The 15,374-nt window shown below is 31.7% G+C and overlaps 1 protein-coding gene across 1 annotated transcript; it reads right to left on the minus strand.

Annotated features, from left to right (window-relative positions):
• Window positions 1-2,331: 2,331 nt before the first annotated feature.
• LOC106087914 (cytokine receptor) lies at window positions 2,332-14,336 on the minus strand. Its single transcript, XM_013253129.2, has 4 exons — window positions 12,752-14,336; window positions 7,434-7,740; window positions 6,622-7,363; window positions 2,332-3,933 (listed from the first exon to the last, which is right to left on the minus strand). Exons 1-4 carry the CDS (start codon window positions 13,900-13,902, stop codon window positions 2,363-2,365), a joined length of 3,771 nt encoding a protein of 1,256 aa, XP_013108583.2. The 5' UTR covers window positions 13,903-14,336; the 3' UTR covers window positions 2,332-2,362.
• Between the last annotated feature and the right edge of the window lie 1,038 nt (window positions 14,337-15,374).

The following is a 15,374-nucleotide window of genomic DNA, read 5'->3' on the forward strand; positions in this document are numbered from 1 at the left end:
ACTTAGAATGAATTTTAATCAATTATACTTTTTTTACACTTTTTTTCTAAAGCAAGCTAAAAGTAACAGCTGATAACTGACAGAAGAAAGAATGCAATTACAGAGTCACAAGCTGTGAAAAAATTTGTCAACGCCGACTATATGAAAAATCCGCAATTACTTTTTGGGCAACCCAATAGTTTAGTTGCAAAAATGATACACTTCTCGGCACTGGCCTGGCAATATTGGGGCTGGGATACTGCTGTTGGGTATATTGCCGCACGGGAGAGGTCGAGGGGTCACATAGTCCGACGACGAGGATGCAGAAGGCGACGACGCTTGTGACCCACAGCTGGCTATGTTCGCACAGCACCTTGCAACACATTTAGTACGAGTATGCTCCCGTAGTGACGTGAGGCCAGAGCAAGATCGGAAATGTACCCACTCCATACACCGCTTACACCTCACCGACACCAACCGACGATGCAGAACGAATCAGCAAATTTTCCAACAAGCATTATTTTTAGGAACAGCAAACTTCTCGCATATCAAATGATTGCTGTCCGATTCATTTTTCAGCCCATTGCTAAGGCATCCTCTGTTTATAGCCGAGTCTGAAGGGCTTGCCATGTTTATACAAATGGTGCCAACATTACGAATGGGCTGCCACCGCTGAAATTTGTTCGTCTGATATTTTGCCCTGATGTTGCAAAAGTGCAAGGCAGGCTGGCATTAGGTAGTCGATTATGGATTGCAACTCAACAGCAGTTGCGTTGCTAGAAGATAAAACCCTGATATACAAATTTGTGTTGGGTTGCCCAAAAAGTAATTGCGGATTTTTTAAAAGAAAGTAAATGCATTTTTAGTAAAACTTAGAATGAATTTTAATCAAATATACTTTTTTTACACTTTTTTTCTAAAGTAAGCTAAAAGTAACAGCTGATAACTGACAGAACGAGGAATGCAATTACAGAGTCACAAGCTGTAAAAAAATTTGTCAACGCCGACTATATGAAAAATCCGCAATTACTTTTTGGGCAACCCAATATAATGTTGGACATTTTTGTCAGTTGCAGTCAATATAAGTGCTTTGAACATTCAGCTACCAAGTAAATTGTAAAAAAGTGTGCAATGAAATGTAAATTTTTACAACAAATTTCCTTGTTGGCAACGCAACTGAAGTTCGGTTGCCATCCATTATGCCAAAAAATTATGAATAAAACTCCACCGTGTTTCTATACAAATACACAGTATATTTATTGTTTGTTACATTGATTTTTTGGATTTTTTCAAAAAAATAATAAAGCAATGTAGGATTGATTTTTGTTTTACAAAAAAAAAATGTAAGGCCGCATACTTAGAAAATAAATTCTTCTCGTCAAAATATTAAGTACTAATGAATTGTGTAAATAACCATTGTGTTCCAAAGACACGATAGATAATTATAATAATAAACAATGGTATTCAAAACTCTAAAAAGGCTTATATGGAAAATGAATTAACATCATATTATACGATGTACTAAGTAAATGAAATGATATCTTATAGGAAAAAATTTGCTCAAGTTTGTAATGAGTATTAAGCTAAGTATGACAATGATGATGATAATTACAACAATGAAAATAACCAAAATAAAAAAAAAGTAAAATAAAGAGTAAAAAAATCACAATAGGGTGGGTGGTTGGTTGAAGTATGATAAGAAAGTATTTTTTTTTCGAATTTCACCTTCTCATTAAAAGTATTCGGTAATTTCTTGCTTACAATCTATGCTTAGTTTATACTACAATATATAATTTTGATCTGCCGACATAGGTAGCCAAACTTACATTAGAATACTTGTTTCTCAGGCATTAGGAGTTGATGAGCTCAATGAACGAATTCGATAAATAAACTTTCTGGACGTATGCTTATAGGTGAGTGAAACGTGTTACCCAGGATTCACTAATAGAAGGTTAGGTCACATGCAAAACACAAAGTGGATAGGCCCCATAAACATCATTAAGGATGTCAAATCTGACGATTGAAAATGTCATCATATAGGAGAAAACGTAAACAAAGAATGAATGTAAAAAGAGAACAAGTTGACATCCTCAATGCCAAGTACTGCCAAATATTAAAAAAAAAGTATATCGGCTGATCGCTTGGCTTAACCTTATTCAGTGAATCCTGCGTGTTACCCTTTGTTTTAGTTTAAGGAGATTACTCGTTATGTTTTTGTCTTATTTTAGTATAGGAAAATATGTTTTGTTTTGTTCGGAAGCCAGCTCTCTATTCAAATAGTTCCCTTACTTTCATTTTGGATAATGACATTTTTGTTCTTGTTTGTTAAGTCTAAAATGTTAACATATTAAAAAAAAAATCTCAGTTCACTTTTGCTAGCCGCTTAATGTCGCTGCTGGTGTTGGGCAAAAAGATTCAAGGCCTGTTGCGTTACATAGCCAGATATGAGACTTCCACCTCCAACTCCAGCATTAGTGGGGGCCATTGCATTGCTTACCGGCGTAATAGTTTTTGTGTGAGCTTCATTGGCATTACTTTGCATAGGTGTTTTGTCCTTCTGCTCGTTGGCTGCAGCATTACATTGGGCAGTATTAGTATTAAGTTTGGCTATATCCTCCAATGTGGTATAGCCGCCACTGTTAAATTGAGCAATTGGGTTGCCATTTGTAGCCTCTGATATTGATGAGCCCACCGGCTCTTGCGCTGCTAAGGAATTTCTAAAGAAATTCTGTAAATCTTGTTGCTGCACATATCCAGAATTTTGCACCATCGCCTTTGTATCTGTTGCAGGTTCTATTTGCTGTAAACTTTGTACCGTTATATAACCATTGCTATTGACTGTGGCTGGGGGTTCGTCAATGCGATTTTGTAAATTTTGCCATGGTGGTATCATTTCCTGTATAACATAGCCATTCTCATTGGGAAATAATACTGATAGGGATCTCGGCTCAATTTCTGACTGGGGATTAGATTCATCTGTGCTCTCCACCAAAGAGTCCACCGATGAAGACATGTTGTCTTTATCATAGTCATATGCTTCTTCTGCCACTGCATGATTTCTTTGACCATTGCAATCATTTACCGAGGAATCGATACTAGCTCCGCTTATTGCATCAGCGGCACAACTTCTAATGCCTCGTCCTGTGACAGCATCACCCAAATATCCCGAATCGTTGCCCGATGAGGCCAACAAACGATGATGTTCATTGAGAATGTTAATCTCATGCCTGCGTGCAGCACTCAGCCATTGATCTTCGGCTTCTCTGGTGGCCTCCAAGGCTTTAGTATTTCTGGGAAAATTATCTCCTGGAAATCCAACATTACTAGGGTCTTTTGTAAAATAACTTTCCAGACCAGCTGGCAAGGTGCAGTTTATATTGGCCATTTTGTTGTACTTCTTGCGTGCCATATATAAAGCTGCCATCATACTCACAGACATGGTGATCACCACCAAAGCTATGGTCGTTATTTTACCCAAAGGAGTTATGGAACATGAATAGATGGCAGAGGTTTGAGCCTCCGATTTGTATAGCAGGTATTGTTTGGAATCAAAATATCTTTTGATTTCCTCTACATTTTCTGCTGTTCGTCGATCTCCCACACAGCTCAAATCATCACTGTCATCCAAATAATAATCGATATCATCATAATAATGTTCTGTGCTATATTGCCACATCGATTGTTCGGGAACTTCCAGTTTTAGCAATGCTGCATTCACAGCCTTGACCTCGACCTTTGTCTGATATTCAGTTCCAATGCAGGTGGGCGATTGAAAGAAGCAAGAAGTTTCTCCGCCCATGATTATGCTTTTCTTTTGGCGTACCACACTATCACTGCGCATTTGTACGACAGTGACTTCATAAAATTCCAGGCGACCATTTGGTTTGGCAGGTTTGGTCCATTGTACGATACTGACATTGTTGCTGTTTGATGCATGGCCGGGCAGAGAAGGATCTGTAAGGAAAAAAAAAAACAAAAATATGGAATTTTAAAATCCTTTTCTATTTCGTTTCAAATGTTGGTCTAAGGTCGGAGGCGCGATATAAGGCCCGGTTTGGTGATATTCCATAGGGCTATGGAAATGTTATTGGGCTCAAAGAGAATCTCAAAAAAATAGGTTTGGTTAAATATTTTTGGAAAATCGTACCGGTAGTACGAGAAATAGTACGTTGAGTTGATCACAATTGGTACTATTTGGTACTTTCTTTGTAAATTGAACTAGAGCTCTGAATTTTGGAACTTTGGTACACTATGGCAAACTTAATTGGGTTAATGTAAGAGTTTTTGGAAATTTTTACATTTAGGTGCTAAAAAAAATACCAAAAAGGTACGAAATGAGTGAACTTTGTAAGAGCGGATGGATAGAGGTGGAATTATGAAATTAAACTTAAAAGGGTGAAAAGAAAAACTAGAAAAATGGTACTGATAACGGTAGACAACGTACGTTTAATACCGCAAATGGTACCATTTGGTACTTTCTTTTAGTATTAATGTTGGCACAATTTTGGTACTTTCTGTACAGATGGAGCTAGGGGTCTGAAATTTGGCATGTAGGTACAACTAGGTAAAATATTATGGTGCCTATGATCTTTTTACAATTCGTACATTTTGGTACCAATATTGGCACCATTTGGTACTTTCTGTTCAGAGGGAGCTAGGGGTCTGAAATTTGGCATATAGGTAAAACTTTAGTACAACTAGGAAAAATATAATGGTGACTATGATATTTTTACAATTTGTACATTTTGGTATCAATATTGGAACAATTTGGTACTTTATTTATAGATGGAGCGAAAGGTCTGAAATTTGGCATGTAAGTAAAATTTATAATTATATGATGGTACTTTATTTACAGATGGAGCTAGAGGTCTGCAATTTGGCATGCAGGTATAACTAGGAAAATATTATGATGACTATGATCTTTTTATTTACATTGTACATGGTACATTTTGGTACCAATATTGGCATTATTTGGGTACTTTCTGTTCAGATGGAGCTAGAGGTCTGAAATGTGGCATATAGGTAAAACTTATAATTTTATGATGGGTGACTAAATGAAATATTAAATTTTTGTACATTTTGGTACCATTTGGTACTTTATTTACAGATGGAGCTAGAGGTCTGCCATTTGGCAGGTAGGCACAACTAGGAAAAATATTATGGTGACTATGATCTTTTAACAATTCGTACATTTCGGTACCAATGTCAGCAACATTTGGTACTTTCTGTTCAGATGGAGCTAGAGATCTAAAATTTGGCATGTAGGTAAAACTTGGAAAAATATGATGGGCTACTACATGTTTTTTTTCACAATTCGAACACTTTGGTAACAAAATTGGTACTATTTGGTATATACCTTATAGATGGAGCCGCAGCTACAAAATTTGGCATGTAGGTAAAACTAAGAAATAAATGATGGACGACTGAATGATTTATTTTAAAATCATAAATTTTGGTACAGAACATTTGTTACATTTTGTACTTTCTGTTTAGAGGTGTGAAATTTGGCAAGTAGGTACAACTAATGTTGGGTGGCTAAATGATCCTATCACCATTCGCACAATTTGGTACCATTTGGTATTTTCTTCATAGACAGAGCTATTGGCATGTAGGTATATCTAAGAAATTGTACCGAATAGCTACCGGGTGAGTGCAGTCCTTGGAGAACGACCGCATCCCATTGCACCCGAAGAAATTGACCTACCCCGGCAAACCAGAGTAGTTCTGGCTCTATTACGTTCCGGCAAATGCAGCCCCATCAACTCCTATAGAGCAAGCATTGATGCCGACGTGAAAGATGTATGTCCCGATTGTGACGATACACGTCACCTGTTTAACTGCCCAGCCAGACCCACTCGGCTCAGATCCAGATCTCTGTGGACGCACCCCATCGGTTGAAAATTGCGCCCTCTTTAGGCGCAATGTACCTTAAAGGATACATTCAGTGTCGAATTGCTAATTTTTGGTTAGTATCCATCGGAGGGCTCCGTATCTCAGAGGTTAGCATGTCCGCCTATGACGCTGAACGCCTGGGTTCGAATCCTGGCGAGACCATTATAAAAATTTTCATCGGTGGTTTTCCCCTCCTAATGCTGGCAATATTTATGAGGTACTATGCCATGTAAAACTTCTCTCCAAAGAGGTGTCGCAATGCGGCACGCCGCTCGGACTCGGGTATAAAAAGGAGGCCCCTTATCATTGAGCTTAAACTTAAATCGGACTGCACTCATTGATATGTGAGAAGATTGTCCCTGTTCTTTGGTGGAATGTTCATGGGCAAAATTTGTATTTGTATAGCGCTTTTTTGCTCAACTAATTTCATACATTAGTATGTTGACGTAAAAGTTCGCTTTTCCTTATGCTTATATCGCTTAACTGGAAATTTATTTCACTAATCCGAACTACGCTTAACTGATAACTTATGAATTTTTAGCGTTTCACTAATTCGCTTTCGACTGTACATATATGATAGGTTTATAATTAGTAACAATATAAATTGATACCCCAATTTGACTTCTTAACCCGCTAGCATTCTCATTCGTTCTTTGATATGGTTTATTCTCATATAAACTAAGCAAATTCTGGTAAAGTTTTAACAGTGCTAACGGCATGTAGCGTTTTGTTTATTTTTTGTTTACTTACATCCAATGTCTGTGGTAAAATGCACATCGTTGCTGGTATCCGATATTTGCACAGTCTGAGCCAACACATAAACTTTGTACGAGGTAAAACTTTCCAAATTTGTCAAAGGAAATTCCAATGTCGAGGCATTTACTTCGAATTTTTCATTATTGAGCATTATTATGTATTTATGTATGCGTCCATTGCGTTGACTGGGTTCTTGCCACCTAACCAAGGCACTATCTCTGGTCACATTGAACACTTTTAAATTACGCGGTGGTGAGGGAGCCCCCTCGAGAGTACGCATTAACTGTGGATCACTGGTTTTGCCAATTTTCTTTCTTGAGAACATATACATGGTGACTTTGTACATGGTGTAGGGTTTCAAGTCATATATGACATAGCCTTTGTCGTGTTTACGCAATATTTTGCTTTGTGGTTCATCTAAGCATGTCGCATTATCTGCTGGTACACCATCGGCCACTTCACAGTAGGTCAAATTAAAGCCTAATAATATTGAGGGGCAAACTCTTTCTACACGCCATTGTACTTTGATAGCAGTGACGTTAGGTGTTAGCTCCGGATCTGTTTTAACCAATTCACTATCAACATCCATGGTACAGGCGGTCCAATGTAAGCCGCTATTAAAAGTCTCATAGTTGGCAGAAATAGCCAAATTGAGAGTTTTCTCAACATGGGGATTTTGTTCTTTGATTGTGAAATTCAATTGATTCGCAGGAACTTGTTGGAAATGCATAGACTCCTGAAACATAAAAAAATCTGTGTTTTAGCAACAAATTTCTTTTTAAGAAAAAGAAAAGAGGAAAACTTACTTTGCACTCATTTGTCTTGGCTCTTTTGGGATAACACCAAAACACAGTAAAGCTTTTCAATCCTATTCTATTGGTGGGTCTAGCCCATGTTAAAGTATACGTCCGATTGTTTCCATGATAGGCATTGTTAATCTCCCTGGGTGTATAGTGTTTGGGATTAAGTTTGTTGAACGGGTATATGGTTAAACGACTGCTCTCAAATGATTCTCCCATGTGATTGCTGCTGGCAATTTCAAACTCGTATTGATAGAAATTGTGCCATGGAAATGTGGCAAGATTTATATCCATAATGGAAGGTTTTAGGTCACTGTAAGTAGATAGGATAGGTCAAAAAACAAATAAAAAATAAAAACTGCACATAAAACGTGGGAGCTATCAAGATGGATTTGGATGTAGCGTTTTGGATTAGTGGGGTTTCTCCCATCCTATTCGTAAGTAAGTGAATTAAAAAAACTTAATGGCTATACAAAATTAAAAATAACAATGAACGTATATGAATAAAAATTTTAGGAGCACTAAAAGTATTAAAAGGGTTTATAAAAGCCAAGTTGTTATGATGATCGGTCCTACGGACTACACGAGCTCGACAAGGACAAGCATCTCACGTGCAAATAACAACCAAAACATAAAATTTAAATTATAATAAAAAAAAACAAAAGAACAAGCAAAGTAAGAAATAATAAAAAAAATTGATAATGCAAGCAATAAAAATAAAAATGAATAAAATAAAAAATAATAATTTAGTTTATTTTAATTCATTGATTCAATAACTAAACCAAACAAGGCCTAATACAGTTTTAAAATGAGCAAAGTTTGTGCAAACTGCTCCATTAAAAATAAATTGTAATTATACTTAAAAAAAATTTTTTTTTGACTAGTGACTAAGTGATGTCATTAAATATCAGTAATAAATAAAATAAAAAAAAGTGAAAATAACCAAAAAAAAAAAAAAAAATAAAGTAAAAATTAAAAATAAAAGAAAATAATAATAAAATAAAAATTAAAAATAAAAGTAAATAATAAATAAAAATTAAAAATAAAAGTAAATAATAAATAAAAATTAAAAATAAAAATTTTTTTTTGACTAGTGACTGAATGAAAACAGCAAAAAGAAAAGTGAAAAAAAAACAACAAAAAAATAAAAAAAAAAAAAAATAAATAAAAAAAAATAAAAAAAAATAAAAAAATTAAAAAAACGAATAAAATAAAGTATAAAATAAAACTTAAAATAAAAGAAAAATAAATAAAATAAAAGAAAAATAAATAAAATAAAGGAAATATAAATAATAATAAAAAAAATAATAAAAAAAAATTTTTGTTGACTAGTGACTGAGTGAAATCAGTAGTAAATAAAATAAAAAAATGAAGATAACCAACAAACAAAAAAAAAATAAAATAAAAATTAAAAAAATAAATATTATAAAAAAATAATGCAAAAAATTAATAAATAATAAAAAAATAAAATAAAAATAAAAAAAAAACAAAAGAACAATAATAATAATGAATAAACATTTAAAAAAGTTTAAAAATAATAACAGTACAATCAAATTGAAAAAGTAAAAATAATATTTGATAAAATAAAACAAATAAAAAAAATGTATAGAAAAATATATATATAGAAAAAAATAAATAAATTAATAAAATAATATAAAAAAAAATAAAAAAAAAATAAAAAAAATTAATAAAAAAAATTAATAAAAATAATTAATAAAAAAAATAAAATTATAAAATAATATATAAAAATAAAAAAACATAAAAAAATAAAAATATAAAAAAAATAAAAAAAATATAAAAAAAAATATAAAAATATAAAAAAAATATAAAAATATAAAAAAATATAAAAATATAAAAAAAATATAAAAAAAAATATAAAAAAAATATAAAAATATAAAAAAAATATAAAAATATAAAAAAAAATATAAAAAAAATATTTATAAAAAAATAAAAATATAAAAAAAAATAAAAATATAAAAAAAAAATAAAAATATAAAAAAAAATAAAAATATAAAAAAATAGATACAAAATAAATAATTAAAAATATATATATACATAAAATACATAATTAAATAAAATATAAAAAAATAAATAAATAAAAAAAAAATTATATGAAGGCGAGTTTTTTTTCTTGCTGCGCTTCAAAAGGTAATTCACTTAAGAGCATTGTATCAGCATAGAAGACATGCCTTTTTAACAGATCCTCCCGATGAGTTAGTTGTGCTGACAAAAGAATTCGCGATCTAGGAAACCAATCAAATGCTGCTATAGCAAACACATTATCAGCATAAAAAGGGCGTTTTGTTTTTCTGTTTGTTATAGGAACAGAGAACCCTGCAGTATGCAGCCGGACAATATAAAAAATTAATTAATAAAAAATACAAATAAATAAATAAGGTAAAAAACAAAATGATGAAAAATCATTAAAATAAAATAATAAATAAACAAAATCAAATTAAAAATAAATTAAGGAAAAACAAACAAATAAAAAATAAAATATTGTAGACAAAAAATTTGAATAAAAAAAATAAATAAAAAAAAATAAATAAATAAGTAAATAAAAATAAATAAATAAGTAAATAAAAAAGTAAATAAAAATAATAAAAAAAAATAATAAAAAAGTAAATAAAAATAAATAAATAAAAAAATCAAAAATAAACAAATAAATAAAAAAAAACAAATAAATAAAAATAAATAAAAAATTAATAAAAATAAATAAAAAATTAATAAAAATAAATAAAAAATTAATAAAAATAAATAAAAAATTAATAAAAATAAATAAAAAAAACAAATATATAAAAAATTAATAAAAATAAATAAAAAGTTTATAAAAATTAATTAGTAAAAATTAATAAAAAATAAGTTAAAAAAATAACTAGGAATTAATATAAAAAATATAGAAAAATGTATGAAATGAATATATATACATATAAATAAATAAATGAATGAATAAGTAAATAAATAAATGAGTAAAAAAATAAATGGAAATAATAATAAATAAAAAAAAATTTAACAAAATAGTAAAAAAACACTCGCATTAAACAAAAGGCAAATGGAATGAATTGACAAGAGCAAAAAAAAAATAAAAATTTAAAAATAATAAACAAAAAACAGAAAAACAAATTTAAAAAAATTTACAAAAAAAAATAATAATAAAAATACAAAACAAGAAAGTGTAAAAAATATAAAACAAACAAACAAATTAAAATTAAAATAATAAAAAATTAGGAATAAATAAAAACAAACATATAATAATTAAAAACAAAAAAAAAATAATAAACTTAAAAATATAAAAAAATAAAATAAATAAATATATAAAAAATAGAATAGTTAAACATAAAAAAATAAAAAAATTAAAAATAAAAATTTAAAAAAAAATACAAATAAAAAAATATAAATATAAAAAATGGAGAAAATAAAAACATATAAGAAAATAAATACATAGAATTAGTAAAACAACAAAAAAATATAGAAAGTAAATAGAGAACTTGGGGAGAATAATGAGACGTTGGAGCATTTCCTATGTCATTGCCAGTCTTTCACGGCTAAAAGACATCGGTACTTAGGTGTGGGTGGTCACATTCAGTGTTGCCACTCATGAAACATATTTCCTACCAAACTTTAAGAAAAATCCTACCAAACTTTAAGAAAAATATACCGATTTCCCATAAGAAATCTTGAGTTCATAAAGTCGTATTTTTGCACCGATTTCAATGACAACTGTGTCGAGTTTGAATAAAGCGATCTCCCGATTTATGTGTTTGAGCCGAGAAATGCGTTTTAATACCCATTTTCGCCCTTACAGTGAGTTGCATGGACCGTTTATCATCTGAGTATGGACCAGATCTAATCACAAACAGTGAATCCCCTCGTAATAGAATTTGATCCATCGATATCTATAGTTTTATACTGCACTCTTAACGTATCCACAGAAACGAAAAGAATTAATGTTGAGTTATCCCCGTTTTTTTTTCAGTAACTAACCTTGTTTTTATATGTTCGAAAAACTTACCAGAAATTGAGGTCAGCCTACCAAAAGAACAAAAAGCTAGGAAATTTTGGTAGGAACCTACCAAAAACCGGCAACAATGATCACAATACCAGACAGACAACCAACTGAGGGGAGTGGTATGGGAAAAAATTAAGAATTTTGTAAGTAACACGGAATTTCCAACTTAAAATTTTCTTTTTCGTGGCAACTTTTTAGTTTCTAGAGCTCACAACAAGCTGGGGCGGATTAATATCTGCACCCTCTTTTCAATCTAACCTAACCCAAATAGAGAAATTAATAATAGAAAAAAATAAAAATATATATAAAATTTAAAAAATTTTTAAAAAATAATTATTTATAAAAAAAAATAGAAGAAATAACTAGTCAAAAAATGTCTTAGGGCTTGGACAATATTTGAGCAAATAAATAAAAAAAAACAAAAATTTCAGCAAATAATAAAAAAAAACTAAAAATAAAAAAAAAAAACAAAAAGCTATTATTTTTCATTTAAATCAATTCCTATGAATTTCGGTTCTCATTTATATATACATACAGTGCACTCGCGATAATATGAACTAAATAAAACCAAGTCGGTTTACTTTTGCAAGATTGTTCAAATTTGCAAATGCTATCTAATTTCCCTTAAAAACATTTTCCCCATAAAGATAAGAGTTTATTTGGTTAAATTTGTTATTTATTGCCTGCCTAATGGAATAAAACAAAAACACTCATTATTGAAAAAAGGTTAATTATGCGAAAAAATGTGCACTGGGTTTATATTTTCGAGTTGTTAAGAGAAAGATATAATGCTCATATTTTGGGGTGTTTGTTTATTAGGGTGTTCATATTTTCCAGCGTTAACTGTATTCTTATTCTTGATTTTTGTTCGAATTAGAGATCAACTATTGACATAGCGGCGCCATATGGTTCTTTTTAAATTAATTTAGTTTAAAAATATTTAAATTGTACAGTCATTTAGGGATTTCCCATGCACGATTGCAAATTCAAATACTATTAAATGCCTATAACGAAAAAAGAAACAAACGCAAAAAAATTGTATAATTTGTTAATGACAAAAAAACCATTTGACAAGTTGTCCCATCATGAAGTTGTTTATTTGTATTTTTTACGAATAACAAAGATGATAGGGTAGATGAAGGTCGTAAAATCTTTCAAATGCAATATTTCATTATTTGTTTTTAGAATTCCCTGACAAATATGGTTTATGGGCTATGCATGCTTTAAAACGTAAAACTTGTGCCAGCAATTAGCGACATTTTAATATAATTTCTAGATTAAAGCAAAAGCAACTGCTAAAACTTATCATACTTACATAGGTATACCATCGCGACGTACTGAACGAATGACATAGCCGAAATTTTCACCATTATATTCGTAGGGCTTTAATTCCTCCCAGTAAATGGTTACAGAAGTTTCAGCTGAATTTATATAAAAACCTCCAGTCTCCATGAGTGGTGGTCTTTGTGGTCGTCGTGCAGCAGTACGAAAATCAAATAGCATTTGCTCACTCCATTGAGCCTTGGGATGTCTAACACGCACCCGCAATCTCAATTGATAACGCCAATAGGCATAGGGCAAACCAGTTAAACGTAAACGCATTTCGTTGTGATCTCGAGAGGGAGGTTCCATTTCCGTTATGATGGTTCCATTTTCAGGTTGCACCAGCACCTCCCACTGTAAACCCTTTGCTCGATACTTTTCCCAGTTGGGCATTTGCCAAGCCAATCGTATACCATCCACTGTCACACTATCTACTCGCACGTTTTCCCCTGGCTTGGAGGGTATCATTATTTCGAAATTGTTGATATCAAATTTTTGTATTAGAGGCTTGTCGCCGGCTTTAACCAGAGCATTGTGAGACTCAATTTTAAAATGATAAAATTCCTGATACCGATCCTTCAGTGAAATGTTGCACACCACCAGTGTACGTTCAGCATAATTGCATTGGGGCAAAAAAATGTAATTGGGCATTTCGATGTAATAGGATACATTATATGTGGTCAATATGGTATTTGAAGGTTTGGTGAAGTTACAGATCATATGGTCGAAATCATAGCTGCTGCATGTAAAATTGGTGCAAGGCTTTGGCGGTGTACCCACAAACACCTTGGTCTCCATGATAACATATTGACCACATTTGCAGTGGTATTTAGTTTGCTGTTCCGTTGCATTTTTTACCATATATACGATTGCTGAGCTGTTTGCTATAACAATATTCTCTGGCGGCAGATCTTTATTGGTACCACCATTTACAAAATACAAGTTGCTCGAGTTTAGTCTGGGAAATGCCTTGGGATTCATTCTGCAGGTGATATTAAAAGAGTCACCTATGGCGGCCTCAACGGTCAAAGGTTGCGTCTCACCGGGAGAAAAATAATCATAGGCCTGCACCACCAACAACCCTTTGTGCGACAAGATCATGATCATTAGCACAATAACCATAGTTTTACAAAAATTAGTCATGTTGTTGTCGTCATAAAACGTTCAGTATAGCAAAAAATGTCACATAAAACGATGGATTTTAACAAAAATTGTAGTTCCAAGTAAATTTTACAGTGCGATTGCAATGCGTTCTTGGAGTTTTTCCTAAAGGTTTGTATCTATGTGTGTGATTTCAAATTCGTTTTTCCTGGAAATACCGTTTAATTTTAGTGTGTTTTTCTTGGAATTCGAAATTTCATCACTTGATATTTCACAAAATTTTCCACTAAATCCACAAAGATTTCACATTTTGTTGTAAGAATCTGATTTTGGACATTCCACTTTATGAATTTTATTAATATTTTTTCTAGTTTTGTGCAATTTTATTGCCTTTATCAGACACTTAAATTTTCAAAATTCTTGGAAATTTGTATTGATGCTTGTCGCGCATTGTTGTGTTTGTGACGATAAATGAATAGCAGAGAACACAGCCGAATGTTTGGCGAAGTGACGCCGATAGTTAAGTTGAAGCTAGCTATGGTACAATCAAAAGGTATCCAAGATACAGTCATTTACAGGTAGGAGGCGTAGCCCAGCAACAAATTTTTGAGTGCACTATGTGTCAAAACCAGTGACTAGTGCAACTCTGATTTTGTGTTTATTACTTATTCGCACCATTTTTCGTTGATAGTGCACCTGGTGAGAAAAAATTGTATTCAGCTGTTTGCTGTATGACATAATTACTGGGTAATGTACCGTAAATATTAGTTTTTTTTTCTCGCGAAGTGCACCATCTGTCAACGAGTTTTACATGTGTGTATGTATTATAGCTAATGGCTGGTGCTATGTTCGTTTTTCGCAACATTTTTTCGTGATTACTTTTTTTAGATAATAGATTTTGACGCAAAAGAACTCGTTGATTTCATTTAGTAGGACATTCCCTAATTACGTATGAAAAAATGTTCTTAAAAGTATTCAGTTTCATTGAGATTTTTTAGTGTTTCAAAAAAGTAGCCGTGAAAAATATGTGTTTTCAACTGTGAAAAACGAATATAGTACCAGCCTAAAGAACATACTCAAAATCAGACTTGCACTAATCAGTGATTTTGACAGATAATGCACTCAATATTTTGTTGTTGGGCAACTGCCACTACCTGTAAATTAATATATCTTGTTACCTGTTCATTAAATAATGGATGTAACGTTATTAGCACAACAACAAAAGTTCATTATAAAGGGTGATTTTTTTGAGGTTAGGATTTTCATGCATTAGTATTTGACAGATCACGTGGGATTTCAGACATGGAGTCAAAGAGAAAGATGCTCAGTATGCTTTGACATTTCATCATGAATAGACTTACTAACGAGCAACGCTTGCAAATCATTGAATTTTATTACCAAAATCAGTGTTCGGTTCGAAATGTGTTCATTCACCGTAACGTTGCGTCCAACAGCATCTTTGAAAAAATACGGTCCAATGATTCCACCAGCGTACAAACCACACCAAACAGTGC

This window comes from Stomoxys calcitrans, chromosome 4, assembly GCF_963082655.1.
Source record: "Stomoxys calcitrans chromosome 4, idStoCalc2.1, whole genome shotgun sequence".
In the NCBI taxonomy this organism is placed as follows: domain Eukaryota; kingdom Metazoa; phylum Arthropoda; class Insecta; order Diptera; family Muscidae; genus Stomoxys; species Stomoxys calcitrans.